This window comes from Carcharhinus amblyrhynchos, chromosome 17, assembly GCF_965287045.1.
Source record: "Carcharhinus amblyrhynchos chromosome 17, sCarAmb.v2.hapA, whole genome shotgun sequence".
Lineage (NCBI taxonomy): Eukaryota > Metazoa > Chordata > Chondrichthyes > Carcharhiniformes > Carcharhinidae > Carcharhinus > Carcharhinus amblyrhynchos.
This window is the reverse complement of record NC_137340.1, coordinates 47,533,005-47,551,979: the sequence shown is the minus strand read 5'-3', so window position 1 is coordinate 47,551,979 and position 18,975 is coordinate 47,533,005. Positions and strand designations below refer to the sequence as shown.

The 18,975-nt window shown below is 43.8% G+C and overlaps 1 protein-coding gene across 1 annotated transcript in view; it reads left to right on the top strand.

Moving 5' to 3' along the window:
- Nucleotides 1-18,975, top strand: part of cyp17a1 (cytochrome P450, family 17, subfamily A, polypeptide 1) — a 38,593-nt gene that overhangs the window by 19,310 nt on the left and 308 nt on the right. The window contains exons 4-7 of the mRNA XM_080205314.1: nucleotides 4,605-4,691; nucleotides 8,283-8,492; nucleotides 13,474-13,643; nucleotides 16,918-17,021. Coding sequence (XP_080061440.1) covers nucleotides 4,605-4,691; nucleotides 8,283-8,492; nucleotides 13,474-13,643; nucleotides 16,918-17,021 — 571 coding nt within the window. The remainder of the gene's footprint in view (nucleotides 1-4,604; nucleotides 4,692-8,282; nucleotides 8,493-13,473; nucleotides 13,644-16,917; nucleotides 17,022-18,975) is intronic.

Genomic DNA, 18,975 nt, shown 5'->3' with positions numbered 1-18,975 from the left:
CTCCAATGTTCGTAGTTTCCAGTTCTTAATTAGGACCCACTGTCCCGCCTTGATAGTGTGAACCGCGAATTCTAGAGGCGGCGTCTGTGCCAGGAGTTCCTGTTGACGTAAACGAGACAGGACAGATTCCAAGGCCTCAACATATTTTCGTATAAATACGTCTCTAGACTCGAAGAGGGGTAACTCCCCCCTCAGTCCATTAAAGGGGAGACCGAACAACATTTCATATGGGGAGTCACCTAAATCGCGCCGTGGTTGTGTTCGTATTTGTAGGAGAGCTAGGGGAAGGTACTTAGTCCAGGGCAGCCCAGTTTCAGTAGTGAGTTTCGTGAGCTGTTTTTTAAGGGTCTGGTTCATCCGCTCGACCTTGCCCGAGGACAGGGGATGCCAGGGGGTGTGGAAGTCCCATGATATTCCTAATCCTTTCATTATCCCTTGTAGCACTTTTGATGTAAAATGTCTTCCCTGATCAGAATCTACATTCTCTACCAAACCATATCTAGGCACTATTTGTTCGAGTACTTCCCTGACGTAAGTGGGCCATGATTTCCCCCATTACTTGTTTATTTATCATTTCTCTTCCATCTGGCAGTACCCATTTTCCTTCCTCAGTTTCCCTAGCTCCCATCTCAGTCAGCTCCTCTTTTTCCTTTTCTGTAAAGATTGGATTCGCTCCCCGGGGCATTAGGGAAATAAGGGCCTGCATCCTAATTGGTTGTGGGTTTAGGGCTGCTTTTTTTTTATTTCATTGGCTAGCTTGTCCACAGGCCTCTCCTTGATCCCTTGGGATATTAAAATGTCCCAAATATAACATCCGTGCTTATCGTCTACTATAAAGAAAAACTTATCCTGTGAGTTCAAGTTCAAGGGGATGGACGAGAACTCGTTAGCTATATCTAATACTATAAATACTTTGTGGGACAATGATAATACCAAAATTTGGCATTTGAACTCCAGGGCTGGAGTTTTCTCAGTGACACCAGGATCTGATGTCTTTCCCTGGTGTGAAATATTTAAATTGGTCACTGGATTATTCACTGTTCCTCCCCTCGTTACCGGAGCAAGGTTACAGGCCTTCTCCTCAGTATTAAAGTCGCCCCCAGGTGCTGTAAGTTTCATGGTCATACTGCCAGGGGAGGGAGGTAATGTCCCCCCGCAGTAGTCTTCTAACACTTAGTTTTGTTTCTCCAGTTCCCTTACTCTGAATTCTAATTCCTTAATCTTTTTATCCCCACTCCACTTCTTAGTGGAAGTGTCTACTTGTTCAATTAGTCCAGCTAACTGATGTATTAACCATACTGCTATTTTCTTTGTTTGGTTTCTCTTTTCTAACTCTCTAATCTGTTCTTTTAATTTTCTCCTTGTCGTCAGCCCAATTTTTTTTACCCAAGACTGAGATGTGTTCAATTAATCCGGTTTAAACCTGTTTGTTTAATTCAAACTAAGAGAATTCCAATTATCTTAGTTCTGTCCTTTTTTTCCAATCATTTCCATTGTTGATCTAGTGGGTGAAATGGATCCCACCCCTAGGTCGCTCTTCTCAGAGTCTGGTGATACCTGTTAGGGGTGTTTAGTGCCCTCCGTACCACCACTTACACTCGTGAGCTTACACCCTTAAGCTCACACTATTAAGCCGGCTTTCCCTTCTACTCTGGCGATCTCTCAGACAGATTCTTTCTTACTCACGTCTGAACATCACATCCCAGGCATCCTTCTCTAGCCTTTACACTCACTTCAAACTCCTGAGCTTTGCGTAGGGGGCTACCCCTCTTAACAACTGGTCTAAGGCTGGGTGTAAAGACAGATGCCTCCTTGTCTGTACGTGCTCAGCTCAGGCCTCTCACACACACTCACACTTTTTCATCACAGGTGAGCCCCTACTGCACTTTGATTCACTCCCTTAAATTTGGTAATCTATTCTGGAGCTCCGGTTGTGGCCATTCAACCGGACCCGTAAACAGATCCCGGGTTTCGGCACCAATTCTTGTAGGTAAAGATACCTCTGAGACTAATTGTGAGTCAAAGTACAGCAGTTTATTTAACAAAGCCTGATTCAGAAAATCCAAAATAAGATTTATTTTTATCACCTTTAAATATCCTCACTAAATCAAGACCCTTGCACATACTTACAATTCTGGTACAATAAAACAAAACATCACTTGGAGCACAGATGCTTGAAGAAATACTGAAAGCATTCTAATGTGCAATCTACATGTTTAATTATTTCTACAGCTCTGCCTTTGCAACCAACACAGACAAGTACAAAATCAAATCTACTGTGTGCCTAAATGGTTAACTCTCCTTACAACTTTAAGATGCAATGTAATGCCACCTTTCCCACTTGGCAGAATTCAAATCTCTGTCCGATCCCTACATAATTTATTAAACTTAAAGCAATTCACTTTGATTGGCTATACCTATTACATCACATGAGGGTCTCAATTACACAGTTACACCCTCTCTCTCTCTCTCTCTCTGTACCATACAGAGTCAGCCTGCTTGTCTCTTTTTAACCCTTTACTGATGGGAGCTCACTGGCCTCTAATAAATTTGACCATGTTTGATTCGGGTGCCTCATGTCATGACAAATCCCTCTCTCTCTCAAACAGTCATATAGTCATGCACAATTCCAAATACATAACCGCTATTAGTGTTCTCCCCGCACCTCAGTAAAAGCCTATGTCAGGGTTCCCAGTTCCACTGACATACTTCTCTCTACTCTTTCTGCTCAGACCAATTGTAGGTCCATCCCATTCACGCTGATCCATCTATATACTTCGTGACCCATCCACAAACTCCAGTGCCTCCAGGGGCACCTCCCTTATTCTACTTTCCTCTGCTCCCTCATCACATAACCTCCCCCGCAGCCCCTAAATTAACATTATCCAGCAACTTGCATAGTCAATTTCTTTCTGGGACACCGGCTGCTTCTCCCTTACCGCATCCCTCTGAACCTCCCAGGGTCTCGGTTTACCCTGTGTTTGCTGGATCACAGGATATAGTGGGACAGACAGGGGTGACCCAGGTATCGCTCCCACCCAGCAAGCCGCGTGTTTGATTTCCTCCGGGCTGGGTGATGGTTTACCATTTACATAGAAATTTAAGAGTTGGCAGACCCGATCCTCGTCCGATCCGTATTTTGGCCAGAATACTGACGGTGCCCGGATTGGTTCTGCTGTCCATATAAAACAACAATATTTTATCATAACCGTTTTGTCCAGATTTTTCGTCTTCGTCCCATAGTCCCAATTTTGTAACTTCATACCTAATGGGCTATCTGGGGGTATTTCCTCCTTCTTATCCTTCCTCCTAGGTTCCCCGTCCCGTCTTCGGGACGACCTATTTCCCATGGTTAGTCTCCAGTAGTCGTCTTGAGTATGAATCACCCACACTCTCAGATCATACTGTCATAACCATGAAGTCAACAAGGTAGATAATAACTCTCACTAGCCCGAATCCAAATCCCGAGAGAAATTTCTTACCTTGATCCGTACACGGAGTTGTCTGACTTCTGCCTGTGTGTGTACCCCCTTTCCTTTTTACAGGTCCCCGTCACAGTCCTTCTCCCCGACTCATCCGTGTGATTTCCTTCCTAGGGTCCAGAATTATCTCAATCGAGTGGTTTCAGATCTCTCCACCCGGGGACCAAAACGGCGTTCCTAGGCATAAATATATACCAGACGCGTCTTATTCCACCGAGTTGGTCCCCCCGCGAGAGGTCCCCGTTATAATTCAGGATCCCGGACGAGCCCCCAATTTGTGTGAGAAGTAGGAGGTACCCAACCCGAGGCCAGTCAGTTTGTATGGATTACACCCGGGCAACTGACTCAATCCTTGGGGGGGAACTCGATCTGCTTAGTTGTCACCGTTAGGTTTCAACCGTCGAGCCCATCCAAAGAGACACCTCTGGGGACACCGATCCCACTTCCCTTTCCCCCCCTGCTCTTGAAATCAAAGACACGGCAGAGTCATTCTACGTCAGTTTATTCAATCTTGCAAGAAAGGGTGCAGTCCCGCAGGTACACACACACAATACATGATTCTGCCTTGTATGCCTATGCAGTTTATCATACATCTCCCTTCCCTTGTTAATTGGCTCCCGCGCTGCGCTTCCTTATCGTGAACTGCTCAGCTAGCTCTGTCCTTGGTTTCCACGCTCCCTTATCGTGAACTGCTCAGCTAGCTTCACCCTCCTACATCTCTCTTCCCTTGTTCTATCTTTGGCGCCTATTCTTCCTTTTTATGGTTCGCAGTAACCGCTTCTTTATCATACCCAACCCATGACTACTTTGACTGCGAGCAACTGACTTCATACTTGTTTTTAAGCACCTGCCCCTGCAAAGCATTTATACAGCATATTTCACTTCTCGATTTCCCGCTCTGTCAGCCCGCTTTCTCAAAAATTGCATCAGCTTCCCCTTACAGCCTGTGTCACTATTTCCATTTGTAATGACTCTGATTGAAGTAATCTCAGATTGTGGAGAGTGTTTAGCAATTTGGATCAGGTATAGAGTGTGCAAATATCTCTGTACACAAATCCTGTGCATTGTAACCTCCGATTGCAAACTCTGTTACAAACTGTCTCTCTGTTGCTTTCTTTATAGCTATTTCCTAATGAAGATCTCCATACTCTAAAACAATGCATCGCAGTTCGAGATAGTATTCTTCAGAAGAAATTTGAAGAGCACAAGGTGTGAAATGTACAACAACTGAATTTCACTGGTATTATGAAAGAAATTTAATTGACATGTTTTAAGTTTATTTATTAGTGTTACAAGTAGGCTTAACACTGCAATGAAGTTACTGTGAAAATCCCCTAGTCGCCACACTCCGCTACCTGTTTGGGTACACTGAGGGAGAATTTAGCACGGCCAATGCACCCTAACCAGCACGTCTTTCAGACTGTGGGAAGAAACTGGGGCACCCGGAGGAAGCCCACACAGACATGGACATACTCTCTTCCACCATCTTCTGTCAGGAAAAAGAGACAAAAGTCTGAAGTCACGTGCCACCCAACTCAAGAATAGCTTCTTTCCTGCTGCCATCAGACTTTTGAATGGACCTATCTCATACTAAGTTGATCTTTCTCTACACCCTAGCTATGACTGTAACACCACACTCTGCACTCTCTCCTTTCCTTTTCTATGAACACTATGCTTTGTCTGCATAACATGCAGGAAACAATACTTTTCAATACATGTCACAATAATAAATCAAATATAATGTGCAGACTCCACATAGAAAGTGACCCAAGCCGGGAATCAAACCTGGGTCCCTTGTGCTATGAAGCAGCATTGCTAACCATTGTGCCACTCCATTGCACGTTACACATATAATTAGATCAGTCAATATTGACAAAATAGTAATACAGGATCAGGAGTTAGCCATTTTGAAGTACTACCTTTCTTTCTTTCTGAATGTCCCTCTATCTTGTTCACCATCACTGCTTTAAAACTAACTACATTTTTACCCTTCTTCAGTTCTGATCACCTGAAACAATGTACCTTCTGGCAAATCCTACATGAGCTGATTCCACTGTTCATTGAGACCAGAGCTGATCAGTGAACTAATTTTGTGATAGCCACTTGCTTTTCCCCAATTTCCCTTAACATCCTTGGGAAACAAAGTTTTATCAGTTTCAGTTTTAAAGTTAGCAATTAATCTTGTGTCAATTGCCAAGAAAGTTCTGAACTCCGACCAGCCTTTGCGTGTTGAAGTGTCACTAACATTCCCTCCTGTTCTAAACTTAGAACTCTGCCCCTTATTCTCCAACCAGCAGAAGTTGATTGCTGTCCCTCTGCCTTATCCCGAATATCTTCAAAACATCAATCAAATCATTCTTTAAGCTCTAAGGTTTCCTTTAAACTTTCGATTATACAATCCTATATTTGTAAATTCCCACAGTGAAGTGTTTTTTCTGCTTTGTTTCTAATATTGAGCAATTATTACCCACGGCATTCTATAGGGCATCAGGATATCTGAATCCAAGGGAGAAATAGTCTCCAAAATCAGCAAAGGCTGATGACGGGCGGGAAAAGCCACATTGAAGCCATTGGTGGTAATGGTGGCTTTCTCCACCATACGGTCCAGGACTTTGGAGAAAGAAAGCTTCATGAGGCAGATCTCACTGGCAATGTGGCCTCTGATTCACCCACCCCACCAACAACCTAACCAGCCGTGGATAGGGCCCCATTCCATTGCAAGATAAAGGTGTTCACCCTGGAACTTCCCCACAATACTTGGCACTGCCCTTAGCATTGCCAGGGCCTGTCCATACATTGCTCCTGAGACAGTGCATGTCCTTCTTTCCCCTGAGTGCTTCACTCACCTGAGCTCCCCTGGGAGCTGACTTGGGAGACCCCTCATGAATCACACCATTCCGTCCTCAAAACGCCTTGGATGGATTTTCTGGGGTGGGGGGAAGGAGCGTTGGAGATGATTCATAAGGAGCAGGATTAGACCATCTGCCCCCCTCGAGCCTGCTCTGCCATTCAATAAGATCATGGCTGACCTTTTCATGGACTCAACTCCACTTACCCGCCTGCATACCATAACCCTTAATTCCTTTACTGTTCAAAAATGTATCTATCTTTGCCTTAAAAGCATTCAATGAACTAGCCTCAACTGCTTCACTGGGCAGGGAATTCCACCGATTCATAATTCTTTGGTGAAGAAGTTTCTCCCCAGCTCAGTCCTAAATCTGCTCCCCCTTATTTAGAGGCCATGCCCCCTAATTCTAGTTTCACCCGCCAGTGACTTCCCTACTTCTATCTTATCTATTCCCTTCATAATCTTAAGATAGAATCACTCATTCAGGCGAAGGGGTCTGATAAATATATGTTAATATATTCAAATGATGTTCCTGATGTTCAATATCAGGAAATGGACCCATCACTGGAGAGGGAGGGGACAATTACTGGTTACGCCAACATAAAATGCCACTTGCTGTTCCTGTTGCCGAACCTGCCTGACACACTCAGGAGCGGGAATTCCCGGGCTAAATCTTCCGTTTCACTGAAAAATGGGAAGTGTTGAGTTATAGTCTCCACACTGGACATTCCCCACTGACTAAACCACTCTTACCAGTCAAGGAACCTTAATGAGGACAACTGATTCAAGAGGAACTGCCTCCATCGTGTAACTAACGTAGCTTTGGAATTCACTTCTTTTGCTTTAATTTCCATACAAATATTAATTTGTGCCCTTTACCTGGTGTCATTCCATGATATACAAATCACAAGGTGAGAAACAGCTCCTCAAGTGATGCCCAGGATAGGGATAGAACATAATTATTCTCTAGTCTTTGAATCACATGCAATACACTTATTCAATGGCTATATCCCATTGTCCAGTCTGTATGACTGGATTTAAGACTATCAGAGCTCGCAAACCCTTTGGCTTCTTCCACTGAATTCCTACATAGGGTTCAGGCGAGGTTATTTGTCATGTCTAGTTAATACCACCATTAGAAAGCTAAAGATCCCTCTCCAATGACAGCATTGATATGACTGCTGAATGATTGCTAAATGTTTTCCTCCATTCCCCTCCTCAGACAACTATCCCAGGTACTAATCCAGATGTGCAAAAGTTCTCCCTGCTTTCAGTTAGAATCCCTCCGGTGCAGAAAAAGAACACCCAACCCACCGAGTCTGCACTGACTCTCTGAAAGAACATACTATTCAGTCCTAAAGTCTCCTCTGACCAGACAGGACCCATATCTTCCTGCATCTTAATTGTACCTATATCACCTTGAATCTGAATTGTACTTGTATCTTCTTGTATCTCGATTGTGCCTATAGCTCCCTGTATCTCGATTGTGCCCATAGCTCCCTGTATCTCGATTGTGCCTATAGCTCCCCGTATCTCGATTGTATCTATATCTCCTTGTGTCTTGATTGTACTTCTAGCTTCTTGTCCTTGGTGTCATGGTTTACTTTGAAACCATACTCATGACTAAACATTTCTATTTGATTGAGTGTACCGTATAAAGTTTTCCTCACTCCTTCGGTGTAATCCCCCTTTTATTTGAAGATTCTGTCTTTTTGCTCACTCCCCAATCCTTTGACATTGTAGATGCATATTTCTCCGTACAGATCCTCTCACTATCTCTCTTGTGCCATGTTGACGAGAACTGAATCCTGAATGTAATCGTTAAGATGCAATCTGGCTCCGATCTGTACAGATTCAGCAGCCTAATGAGGCTTTTGGGAACAGGCTGATCCCTCATTGTTGCTGCCAGTTACTTATTTGATCTCTTGTTCAACTCCCTCCCACTTTCCCAGGCAAATTACACCAGTGACTCTACAAAGGATTTGCTCGATGCCTTGCTAAAAGCTAAGATGAATGCGGAGAATAACAACAGTTTGGTGCACGAAGACAGACTGACGGATGACCACTTGCTTATGACAGTGGCGGACATATTTGGGGCAGGGGTGGAGACAACCACCACCACACTGGCTTGGATAATCCTTTATCTGCTGCACTACCCTGAGGTAAAATCAAACACTTAAAGAAAAGATCTACAACATGGTTCACAGAGTGTTGCACAGTATTTATTACACATTCAGCCTGACCAATTTGTACTGATGTTAATGCTTCACATACATCTCTGTAGCTTGTTTCATCCCATCTATCAACACATACCTTTCCCCCATGCATCTTTACCCAACCTCCCCTAAAATGCATCAATGTCATTTGTCCCCACTGCACATTGAGGTAGCGAGTTCTACATTCTCTCTGGGTAAAGAGACTTCTCCTGAATTAGAATCATAGTGTAGAATCTCTATAGTGCAGACAGAGTATCTTACCCAGACCGTCTCCCCCCCACCCTATCCCTGTAACCCTGCACAGTTACAAAGGCCAGTACACCTAACCTGCACATCTCTGGACTGTGGGAGGAAACCCGAGCACCCGGAGGAAACCCACGCAGTCAATGTGTAGCCTCCGTATAGACAGTGACCCAAGGCAGGTCTCTTACACTGTGAGGCGGCAGTGCTGACCATTATGTCCCATGTCACCTGCTTTAGATTTGTGAGTGGAGGGGTTCGGATGCTTTTAACATTAAAATAAACAACACAAAATTATGGAAACTCTCACCGAGTTGGGCGGGATCTGTGCAAAGCGAAGCGGAATTCACATTTCCAGTCAATGACCTTCCATCAGATGATGAACATTTGCTCCATCCTTTCCAAGGCATTAGTATTCTAATTGAATTAGTCGTTCTAAAGCATTGCACACCGTACCAACTGATACCTAATTAATAAGTACACATTCAACAGCAGTTTCTTGCTTTATAGAGACTATATCTATATCTATACCTATGGGAAGGTTTTGTGGTGCAGTGGGTAGTGTCCCTGCCTCTGTGCCAGAAGTCAAGTCCCGTCCCTGGACTTGATGACATAAAACATAGAAACTAGAAGCAGGAGCAGGCCATTCGGCCCTCCTGCTCTGCCATTCATTATGATCATGGCCGATCATCAATATCCTGATCCAACCTTCCTCCCATATCCCTTGATCCCTTTCGCCCCAAGAGCTATATCTAATTTCTTCTTGAAATCACACAATATCTTGGCCTCAACTATTTTCTGTGGTCATGAATTCCACATATTCACCACTCTCTGGGTGAAGACATTTCTCTTCACCTCAGTTCTAAAAGGTTTACCCCTTATCCTCAATCTATGACCCCCTAGTTCTGGACTCCCCCCATTATCGGGAACATTCTTCCTGAATCTACCCTGTGTAATCCTGTTAGAATGACCAAGGAAGGGTGGCACGGTGGCACAGTGGTTAGCACTGGTACCTCACAGCGCCAGGACCCGGGTTCAATTCCAGCCTCGGATCACAGTCTGTGTAGAGTTTGCACATTCTTCCTCGTGTGCTCTGGTTTCCTCCCACGATCCAAAGATGTGTGGGTTAGGTTGACTGGCCATGATAGGTTGACCCTAGGGTCAGGGGGATTAGCAGGGGTAAATGTGTGGGGTTATGGGAATAGGGCCTGGGTGGGACAGTGGTCGGTACAGAATCGATGGGCAAAATGGCCTCCTAATGCACTGTAGGGATTCTATTATTATAATGTGGCCAAACAAGTTGAGTATCAACCTTAAAATGATACTAAAGGTAAGAGGGGAGAGATTCCTGGTCAGCCATTTGATGGAAATGATGTTGACCACCACTGACCATAGCTCCAGACTGCTTGTAAAAGTGTAGGTTACCCTGGGAGCTTAAACTTACTGAGTGAATGGTAGATTCCACCACCTGTATTTACATGAAGCTCATTCGCCTTTTAAATTTCCTTTCCCACCTGTGTCCCAACGTGTAAAAACTCGTGTATCAGAATCCAGCGATACCCTCTGATAAAGCCCGACCATTCTGGCCAAATCCTGATGTTTGAAAGTCGTGGTTTGACTCTGATGAAGATTAGAATCATGAATTAATTTGAAACAGCGTAAATAACACAGCAAGTGGGAATTTGGTACAAACTCACTTTTAATTATTAGATCATCTGAATTGAGTGGCTTTGATTTCAAATAAGAGTTGATTGAATTTCCTGCAATGTTTTCTGTTTGAAAAATATACATTTCGCTGGATCCGTGACCTATTTGCCTCATTCCCTGATTGAAACCAAACCAGGCAAACAACAGCAGACTTTAATACAATTTCTTGTACCTTCAATGGTTTCTGGGGATTTCCCTATCCTCCTTACTCCAGATCCTTCAGTTCCAGCATCTTAAACACTCACAAGGGTAAGGCTCAATGCCTCATATCTTAAAAAGTTTTTAAAGTTTATTTATTATTGTCACAAATAGGCTTACGTTAACACTGCAATGAAGTTACTGTGAAAATCCCCACGTCACCACAATCTGGTGCCTGCTCGGGTACACAGAGGGAGATTGTAGCACGGCCAATGCACCTAACCATTTTTTGGACTGTGGGAGGAGACCAGAGTACCTGAAGGAAACCCACACAGACATGGGGAGAATGTGCAGACTCCACACAGACAGTGATAAAAGCCAGGATGGATGCCACGTTGATCGACTCCCTTGCCAGTTTTATAGTTCCGTACTAAGGGAACGGGATACCAAAGAATCACTCCGTTTCTGTAATTGCCCACCTTACTCTTTGTCAATGAGGTGGCAAGGGCAGGGAGGTTGTGTGGCGAATATAGAGTAGGATGTACCCCAGGTAACAAGATGCCATCCAGGATCGGGATAGCCCTGGGATAGACTGAGTCCTGGATTCAGTTCAATAGACCTCCAGTGACCCTGTTGGCAGCACCAGAAATGGTTGGGTCCATTCATTCATTTGAAGAGATGAGAGGTACGAGTTTTAAAATTTTTTTATTGAAAAGAACTTAAAGAATTAATATGACAGAAACAGAAAAACAAATTTAGAGACTGGTTTCTCAGGCAGGCCCTTTAGAAAAAAACATGTACTGAAATGAACAGAATCTAAGAACTGAACTTACACACTCTAAAATCAAAATATATTTTAACCCTTATCTCATTATTGGAAGTATTTTTCACATGCTGTCTCTGTCTAGAAAAACAATCCTTGCAGCTGCTGTTATGGGAAACTGTTGTTTGCCTGCATTGTGTACCCTTTAGGAATGCAGTCAATTTTTAGCTAACCCATCATGCCTTCTGATTCTACATGTAGTCAAGTTAGCTACAATTGTTCAGCTTAGTGGAGTTAGTTAACCCCTATGGTCTAGTATTTAAATGTAATTGTGCATAGGCAGTAACATCTTAAAATGAAGTCTATGCATAGACTGAAGCAAACAGGGCAATGCATACACAGGATTCCTCAGCCCCAAATTCTGTTTGAGGCATGAGAAAATACGTTAAAGTCTATTGATGAGACCAAAGCAGGGGTCATGGCAATCAGTGAGTGAGGCACTTAGGTCACAGTGAAATATATGCTTTGCAAAACAGTAACATTGCAGGAAATTCAATCAACTCTGTTGAAATAAAAACCATTCTGTAAGTGGGAACCCTAATAGATTATTAAGATTTTTAAAATATTAGACATTAAGGCACTGACAGAACTGCCAGCATTAAGTTAAATGGCTTCTAAGACAATCTTATAAGCTAACAAGAGAATAGTTTACACATATGTGAATATAATAAGGGATTTAAACAAGTGATTATGATTTCAAAATATATATGCTGATATTTTGAATGTATTAATGTATTGTTGAAGGTATTCACTTTAGCCAACAAAACTGCAAAGCATCAAGATAAAAAGGCATTAGAGTAGGTCATATTCCAAGAGAATATTTAGACCTTGGCAATATGCAAGCTTTACTGGTAAAGATTTGAATGGAAAGAACATCTAGGACACATAAGAACATAAGAAATAGGAGCAGGAGTAGGCCATCTAGCCCCTCGAGCCTGCCCCACCATTCAATAAGACCGTGGCTGATCTGAAGTGGCTCAGTTCCACTTTCCCGCTTTCTCCCCATAACCCTTAATCCCCTTGCCTACCAAAAACCTATCTACCCGTGACTTAAATATATTTAGTGAGGTAGCCTCTACCACTTCAACGGGCAGAGAATTCCAGAGATTCACCACCCTTTGAGTGAAGAAGTTCCTCCTCAACTCCGTTCTAAACTGCACCCCCCCCCCCATCTTATCTTGAGGCTGTGCCCTCTAGTCCTGCTGTCCTTTCTGAGCGGGAGGAACCTCTCAACCTCTACCCTATCTATCTCCTTCATCATCTTATACGTCTCAATAAGATACCCCCTCATCCTTCTAAACTCCAACGAATACAAGCCCAGTCTATTCAGCCTCTCTTCATGGTTCAACCCCCTCAACTCCGGTATCAGCCTAGTGAACCTCCTCTGCACTCCCTCCAAGGCCAAAATACCCTTGCACAAGTGCGGCGACCAAAACTGCACACAGTACTCCAGCTGTGGCCTCACCAGTGCCCTGTACACTTAATCACATTTCATGAATAGGATTTATTCACTACCCAGACAAGATGGATGCATGCCTAGATGTGGAGTCCTCTGTTAATCTGATTTGGCAGTGACCTTTAAAGGAACCCATGGGAACCTTCATTTGAACTTTGGGCCAGCATCTTATGTTATTAGGCAACACGAGAAATGGGGTCAACAAAGACAAGAGTTAGCTTCTGAATTCTATGGAATAATAAAATGCCATTATGCCAGAGAGTAAGAGTGACACAACACACACACACACACACACACACACACACACACACACACACACACACACACACACACACTGCAGTGAATTGGAGAATATGCTATTTCATGTCAACAAGCGGTGTTTTTAACAAGAATGTTAGATATAATCATCAGATAGAAACTTTGTATATATTCAAAGTGGATTACCCTGCATTTCAACATAGCCTACACTTCACAGGTACTTTGGGATAGGTCTGTCTGTCTTTTCGGTGGATCATTTAACCAGTAAGACAGTTAAAGAATTTGACACTTCGTTTTCACTGCAGGTGCAGAAGAAAATCCAAGAGGAAATTGATAACAACGTTGGGTTTGAGAGGACTCCTCAAATGAGCGATCGAGGCAATTTGCATTTCTTAAGTGCAACTATCAGTGAAGTCCTGCGAATCCAACCAGTGTCGCCACTCTTAATTCCACACATGGCTTTGGAAGACGCCAGGTAATTACATCCTTACAGCTACATGAACATGAACTGTTCACTTGATTTTGATCATTTCTGGATCCTTAGGTTTTTCCTTGTCCAAATGTCCCAGCATCTCACCATTGAGAAAATTCCCTGACTATCAGTCTTAAATGAATGACCTCTCACTTTGTAGGTTGAACTCTGTCAGTGTCATACCTATTTAACTAATCCAACAATGATCTTCTACAACCCTTCTGCTCCCATCTACACTATTTAATGTGCTACATTTTGATTTGATTTGATTTATTATTGTCACATGTACTGGCATACAGTCTCTTGGGTCAATGAAGATTTGGGTTTTAAAGGTTTCTGCACTCTTGCTTCTGGTGCTAACCAGCACTGGCTTACAGGTTGCTAGATCGATATAGCCTTCTGCTTCCACAAAACAGTTGCCAGTTATATCATTGTTTCTCTTTGAAGATACTCTCTGTATATTTGGCTATCTGTCCCCTTGGCGTCTGTTAGTTTGAACATTCACTAATGCATATCTTCCCTGAATGGGATCATTCAAAGTTCCCTTCTGCGGGAGAGTAGCCCCAGCTTCACCAATCTACCCCGTAACTGAGATTGGATTGGAGAGCATATACTGTATCCTTACTGTCTGTCTCCTGCCTCCTCACCAATTCTAATCGTGTCAACACACCTAAATCCTTCAGTAAATCTAGAACTTCCAGAATTAGTTTTGTAACCTCACTGCCTGGACAACCAGATATTTCCAAGCATGAATAACTTTCACATCTAATGTATCTTTTGAAGACAAAAACGTGGGCATTACACAAGGATAGTAAAACTCAAGACCCAAGTGAGGGGGAGAGAGAATGATGCATGTCATACACAAAGACTCAGATTGGAACCAACACTGGTTCTGTCTGAGTAACAGATGCTGGAAATGATTTCACAGTCACCATTTCCTCAAAACCAATTTTTATATTTCTTTTCTCATCCCATTGCCACCTCCTTTCTGCCTTGCGCCATCACTCCTTTTGCCATCATCTGTCCCAAAGTATTCGAACTAACAGAAGCCAAGGGGACAGACAGCCAAGTATACATAAAGTATCTTCAGAGAGAAACAATGTATTGGTTTTGGTCTGTGTGCAACTGATAATCTCACATGCTGTGAAATATCTTAGGAAATGCTGGTGACTTTAAACCAGCCGGCACATTAATGACAGATGTAAGCAAGTTTATTTTAGCTATAGTTATGTATATATAGGAATTGGGAAGAAATACACAGTCACAAATACATTCACCACTTATATGGATCCCTCACATTAACCCCTGGTCAAGCCAACCTCCCATGGCCCCCTAACATTAACCCCTGCAGTTGGCAGCCATTTTAGCAGTGCGGAATCTGGTAATAATTAAAATGTTCCCTTATTCTAAAAATATTTAAGCCATACCTTTTGTAATTTTAATGGAAGGAGTGACGCTGGAAAGCCGATTGTTATATCAGACACACAAACATCTCTCTCTCCACAAATAGACACACACACACACACACACACACCTCTCTTTCTCTCTGACACACACACATACCCACACACCCCCCTCTTTCTCTCTGACACACACACATACCCACACACCCCCCTCTTTCTCTCTGACACACACACATACCCACACACCCCCCTCTTTCTCTCTGACACACACACATACCCACACACCCCCCTCTTTCTCTCTGACACACACACATACCCACACACCCCCAACTCTCTCTTTCTCACATACCCACACATCCCTACCTCTCTCTCTCATACACACACACACACACACACACACACACACCTCTATCTCTCTCTCTCTCACACACACACACACACACCCATACACCTCTCTTCTCTTTCTCACACACACACACACAACACACACCCACCTCTATCTCTCTCTTTCTCTCACACACACACACACACACACACCTCGCTGTCTCTCACACACACACCTACCTCTCTCTCAATACACACACACACACACACACACACACACCTCTCTCACAGAGTTTGTGTGTCAGGGAAAGATAGGTAGACAGTGTGTGAGGGAAGCGGGAGAGGTTTTCTGCTCAGCAAGTTGTTTCTTTTCATGCCCCTCACCCCCCAATATGGAAAGGTTGAACAAGGCTGCACTATATGTTACAGTCTCTGGTACAGACAATAAGCCACCCACCCCATTACACAGACACACATGGAATCACGCCAGCTGGAAATACATTCACTAAAAAAAAATCCAGTCTCTTCCTACGGTTAAACCATTCAAACCCCTGTATCCTGGATATTCCCTAATCTGTTTAATTTAAATAAACAAATAATAGATACGTCAGAGAGTCCTTTCAGTATCTGATCATTTCTTGTCTTTGGGTAAATCGATCCTGTTCTTATCTGAGAAAGTAAGTAACCTCTGAGTCAGAATACTTTGACTACAAATCTCATCCCAAAGATTTGAGTACCCAATGTGGGCTGACACTGCGCCATGTTATCGGAGTGCTGCACTGTCAGGGATGCCACCTTCAGGGAGAAGTGTTAAACCAAGTCTTGTCTGCTCTCTCACACAGACAAGAATGAACAGTGGGCTTTACCAGTATAAATCCCTCAACTGAGATCAGTAACGATAGGATTATCTGATGATTGTTCAGGTTGCTGTCTGTGGGATCTTGCTGTGTACAAATCGGCTGCTGCATTTCCTACAACATTGACTTTCACTTCAACATTACCCTGATGCCAGCCAACATGTTGGGATGTCCCAAAACTGTGAAAGGTGCTTTCTTTCAAAGAGACCATCTCTTTCATATTCACACGGCACGGTGGCACAGTGATTAACACTGCTGCCTCACAGTGCCGGGGGCCCAGGTTCGATTCCTGGCTTGGGTCACTGTCTGTGTGGAGTCTGCATGTTCTCCCTGTGCCTGCGTGGGTTTCCTCCGGGTGCTCTGGTTTCCTCCCACAGTCTGAAAGACGTGCTGGTTAGGTGGATTGGCCATGATAAATTCTCCCTCAGTGCACCCGAACAGGTGCTGGAGTGCGGCGACTAGGGGGTTTTTCACAATAACTTCATTGCACTGTTAATGTAAGCCCACTCATGACAGTAATAAATAAACTTTAAAACTCAAAAAAAAATGCATGGGATGATGGGGATAGGGCCTGGCTAGGATTGTGGTCAGTGCAGACTTGATGGGCCAAATGGCCACCTTCTGCATTATGGGATTCTATGATTCATACCGTGAGAGATGCAGGTTTATTAATTCCAATTTATTGATTTATAGCATTGGCGAGTACACAATCCCCAAAGAAACTCGTGTGATTATCAATCTCTGGGCGATCCACCACGATGAGAAGGAATGGAAGAATCCGGATGCTTTTGATCCAGGTGAGAGTTTTCTAACTTTTATAACCTGGTGGATTCAGCATCAAGTTCAACGATTTCAGATCAGAACCAACGCTGTTCGAGTAACAGGAAATGATTCTGCTGTCGCCATCTCCTCAAAAGCAATTTTTATATTTCTTTCCTGATCCCATTGCCACCTCCTTTTTGCCTTGCACCATCACTCCTTTTGCCATTAGTCTGTCCTCTCTCCCACCTTCTCTTTAGTTCTTTCTTCATTCCCCTCTTTCCCATCTCTAAGCTTGCTTCATCTTCAACAGCTCTGACTCGGGCAGCAGGGTGGCTCAGCGTCACAGCTCCAGGGGCCCGGGTTCGATCCCTGCCTTGGGTGTGACTGTCTGTGTGGAGTTTGCACATTCTCCCCATGTCTGCATGGGTTTCCTCCGGGGGCTCCGGTTTTGTCCCACAATCCAAGGTTGCGTGAGTTAGGTGGATTGGCCATGCTAAATTGTCCCTTAGTGTCAGGAGGATTAGCAGGGTAAATACAAGAGGTTAGAGGAATAGGGCCTGGGTCGGAGTGTGGTCGGTGCAGACTTGATGGGCCGAATGGTCTCATTCTGCACTGTAGGGATTCTATGACTCGCCTTAATAAAGTTGTCCTCTTGCTTGGGACTCCCTTGCAGTCCCAGGAGTGGCCACTAGTCGTCACTGATGCTGCTGGGATGACTCAGCTACCAGCCAGAATGGCCAAACATGCTTTCCCCGAGGGGCAGACGTCCCCTCTCAGCTCACTGAGGCCGCGCCCAGCATGTTATTGCTCAGGGGCAGCCTTTTTTTAAAAAGTCAGTTGGCTGAAGATAGAATTTTCCCCAGGAGGATATGAGCAATAGGTTCCCCTCTCTCCGCCCTGCATCCTGTTCACTCTGCCTCTCTCTCTCTCCACAGACGCTGCCAGACCTGCTGAGATTTTTCAAGAATTTTCTGTTTTACATAAGAACATAAGAAATAGGAGCAGGAGTAGGCCATCTAGCCCTTCGAGCCTGCCCCGCCATTCAATAAGATCATTGATTTCAGATTTCCAGCCTCCGCACAATCTTGCCTTTTTTTTAGAAATTGTTCTTCAATCAGAACAAATAAATTCTAACCTTATACAAATGTTCAAAAAGTGAGGCAGAAAATCTCAGCACCAGATCAAACTGCTGTCAGAAATCTCCCGAGGTGTCTCCATTAAAGCACCCAGCTGTATCAATATATATTACCTAAATGGGGAGAGACTTCAGGGTGCTCCAGTGCAGAGGGATCTGGGTGTCCTTGTTCATGAGTCACAGAAAAGTAGCACACAGGTAGCAGATAATAAAGGAAGTGAATGGAACGATGGCATTTATAGTTAAAGGAATAGAACATAAAGGTGAGGAAGTATTGTGGCAACTATACAAGGCATTGGTGAGGCCGCACCTGGAGTATTGTGCACAGTTTTGGTCCCCTTATTTGAGAAAAGATGTAGAGGCATTGGAGGCAGTTCAGAGGAGGTTCACCGGATTGATTCCAGAGATGAGGGGTTTGTCATATAAAGAGAGATTGAACAGGTTAGGCTGATACTCTCTGGAATTTAAAAGAATGAGGGGAGATCAGATTGAGGTATACAAGATGATAAAGGGTATGGATAAAGTAGACATGGAGCGGATGCTTCCTCTTTATGGGGCATCCTAAGACGAGAGGTCATAGTCATAGGATAAGGGGCAGCAAATTTAAAACAGAGTTGAGGAGAAACTACTTCTCCCAAAGAGTTGTGAATCTGTGGAATTCGATGCCCTAAAGTGCGGTGGGTGCTGGGACAGTGAGTACATTTAAGGAGGAGTGAGACAGATTTTTAATTGGTAATGGGGTTGAAGGGTTATGGGGCGAAGGCAGGAAAATGGGGATGAGGAGCATATCAACCATGATCGAATGGCGGAGTGGACTTGATGGGCTGAATGGCCTAATTCTACTCCTATATCTT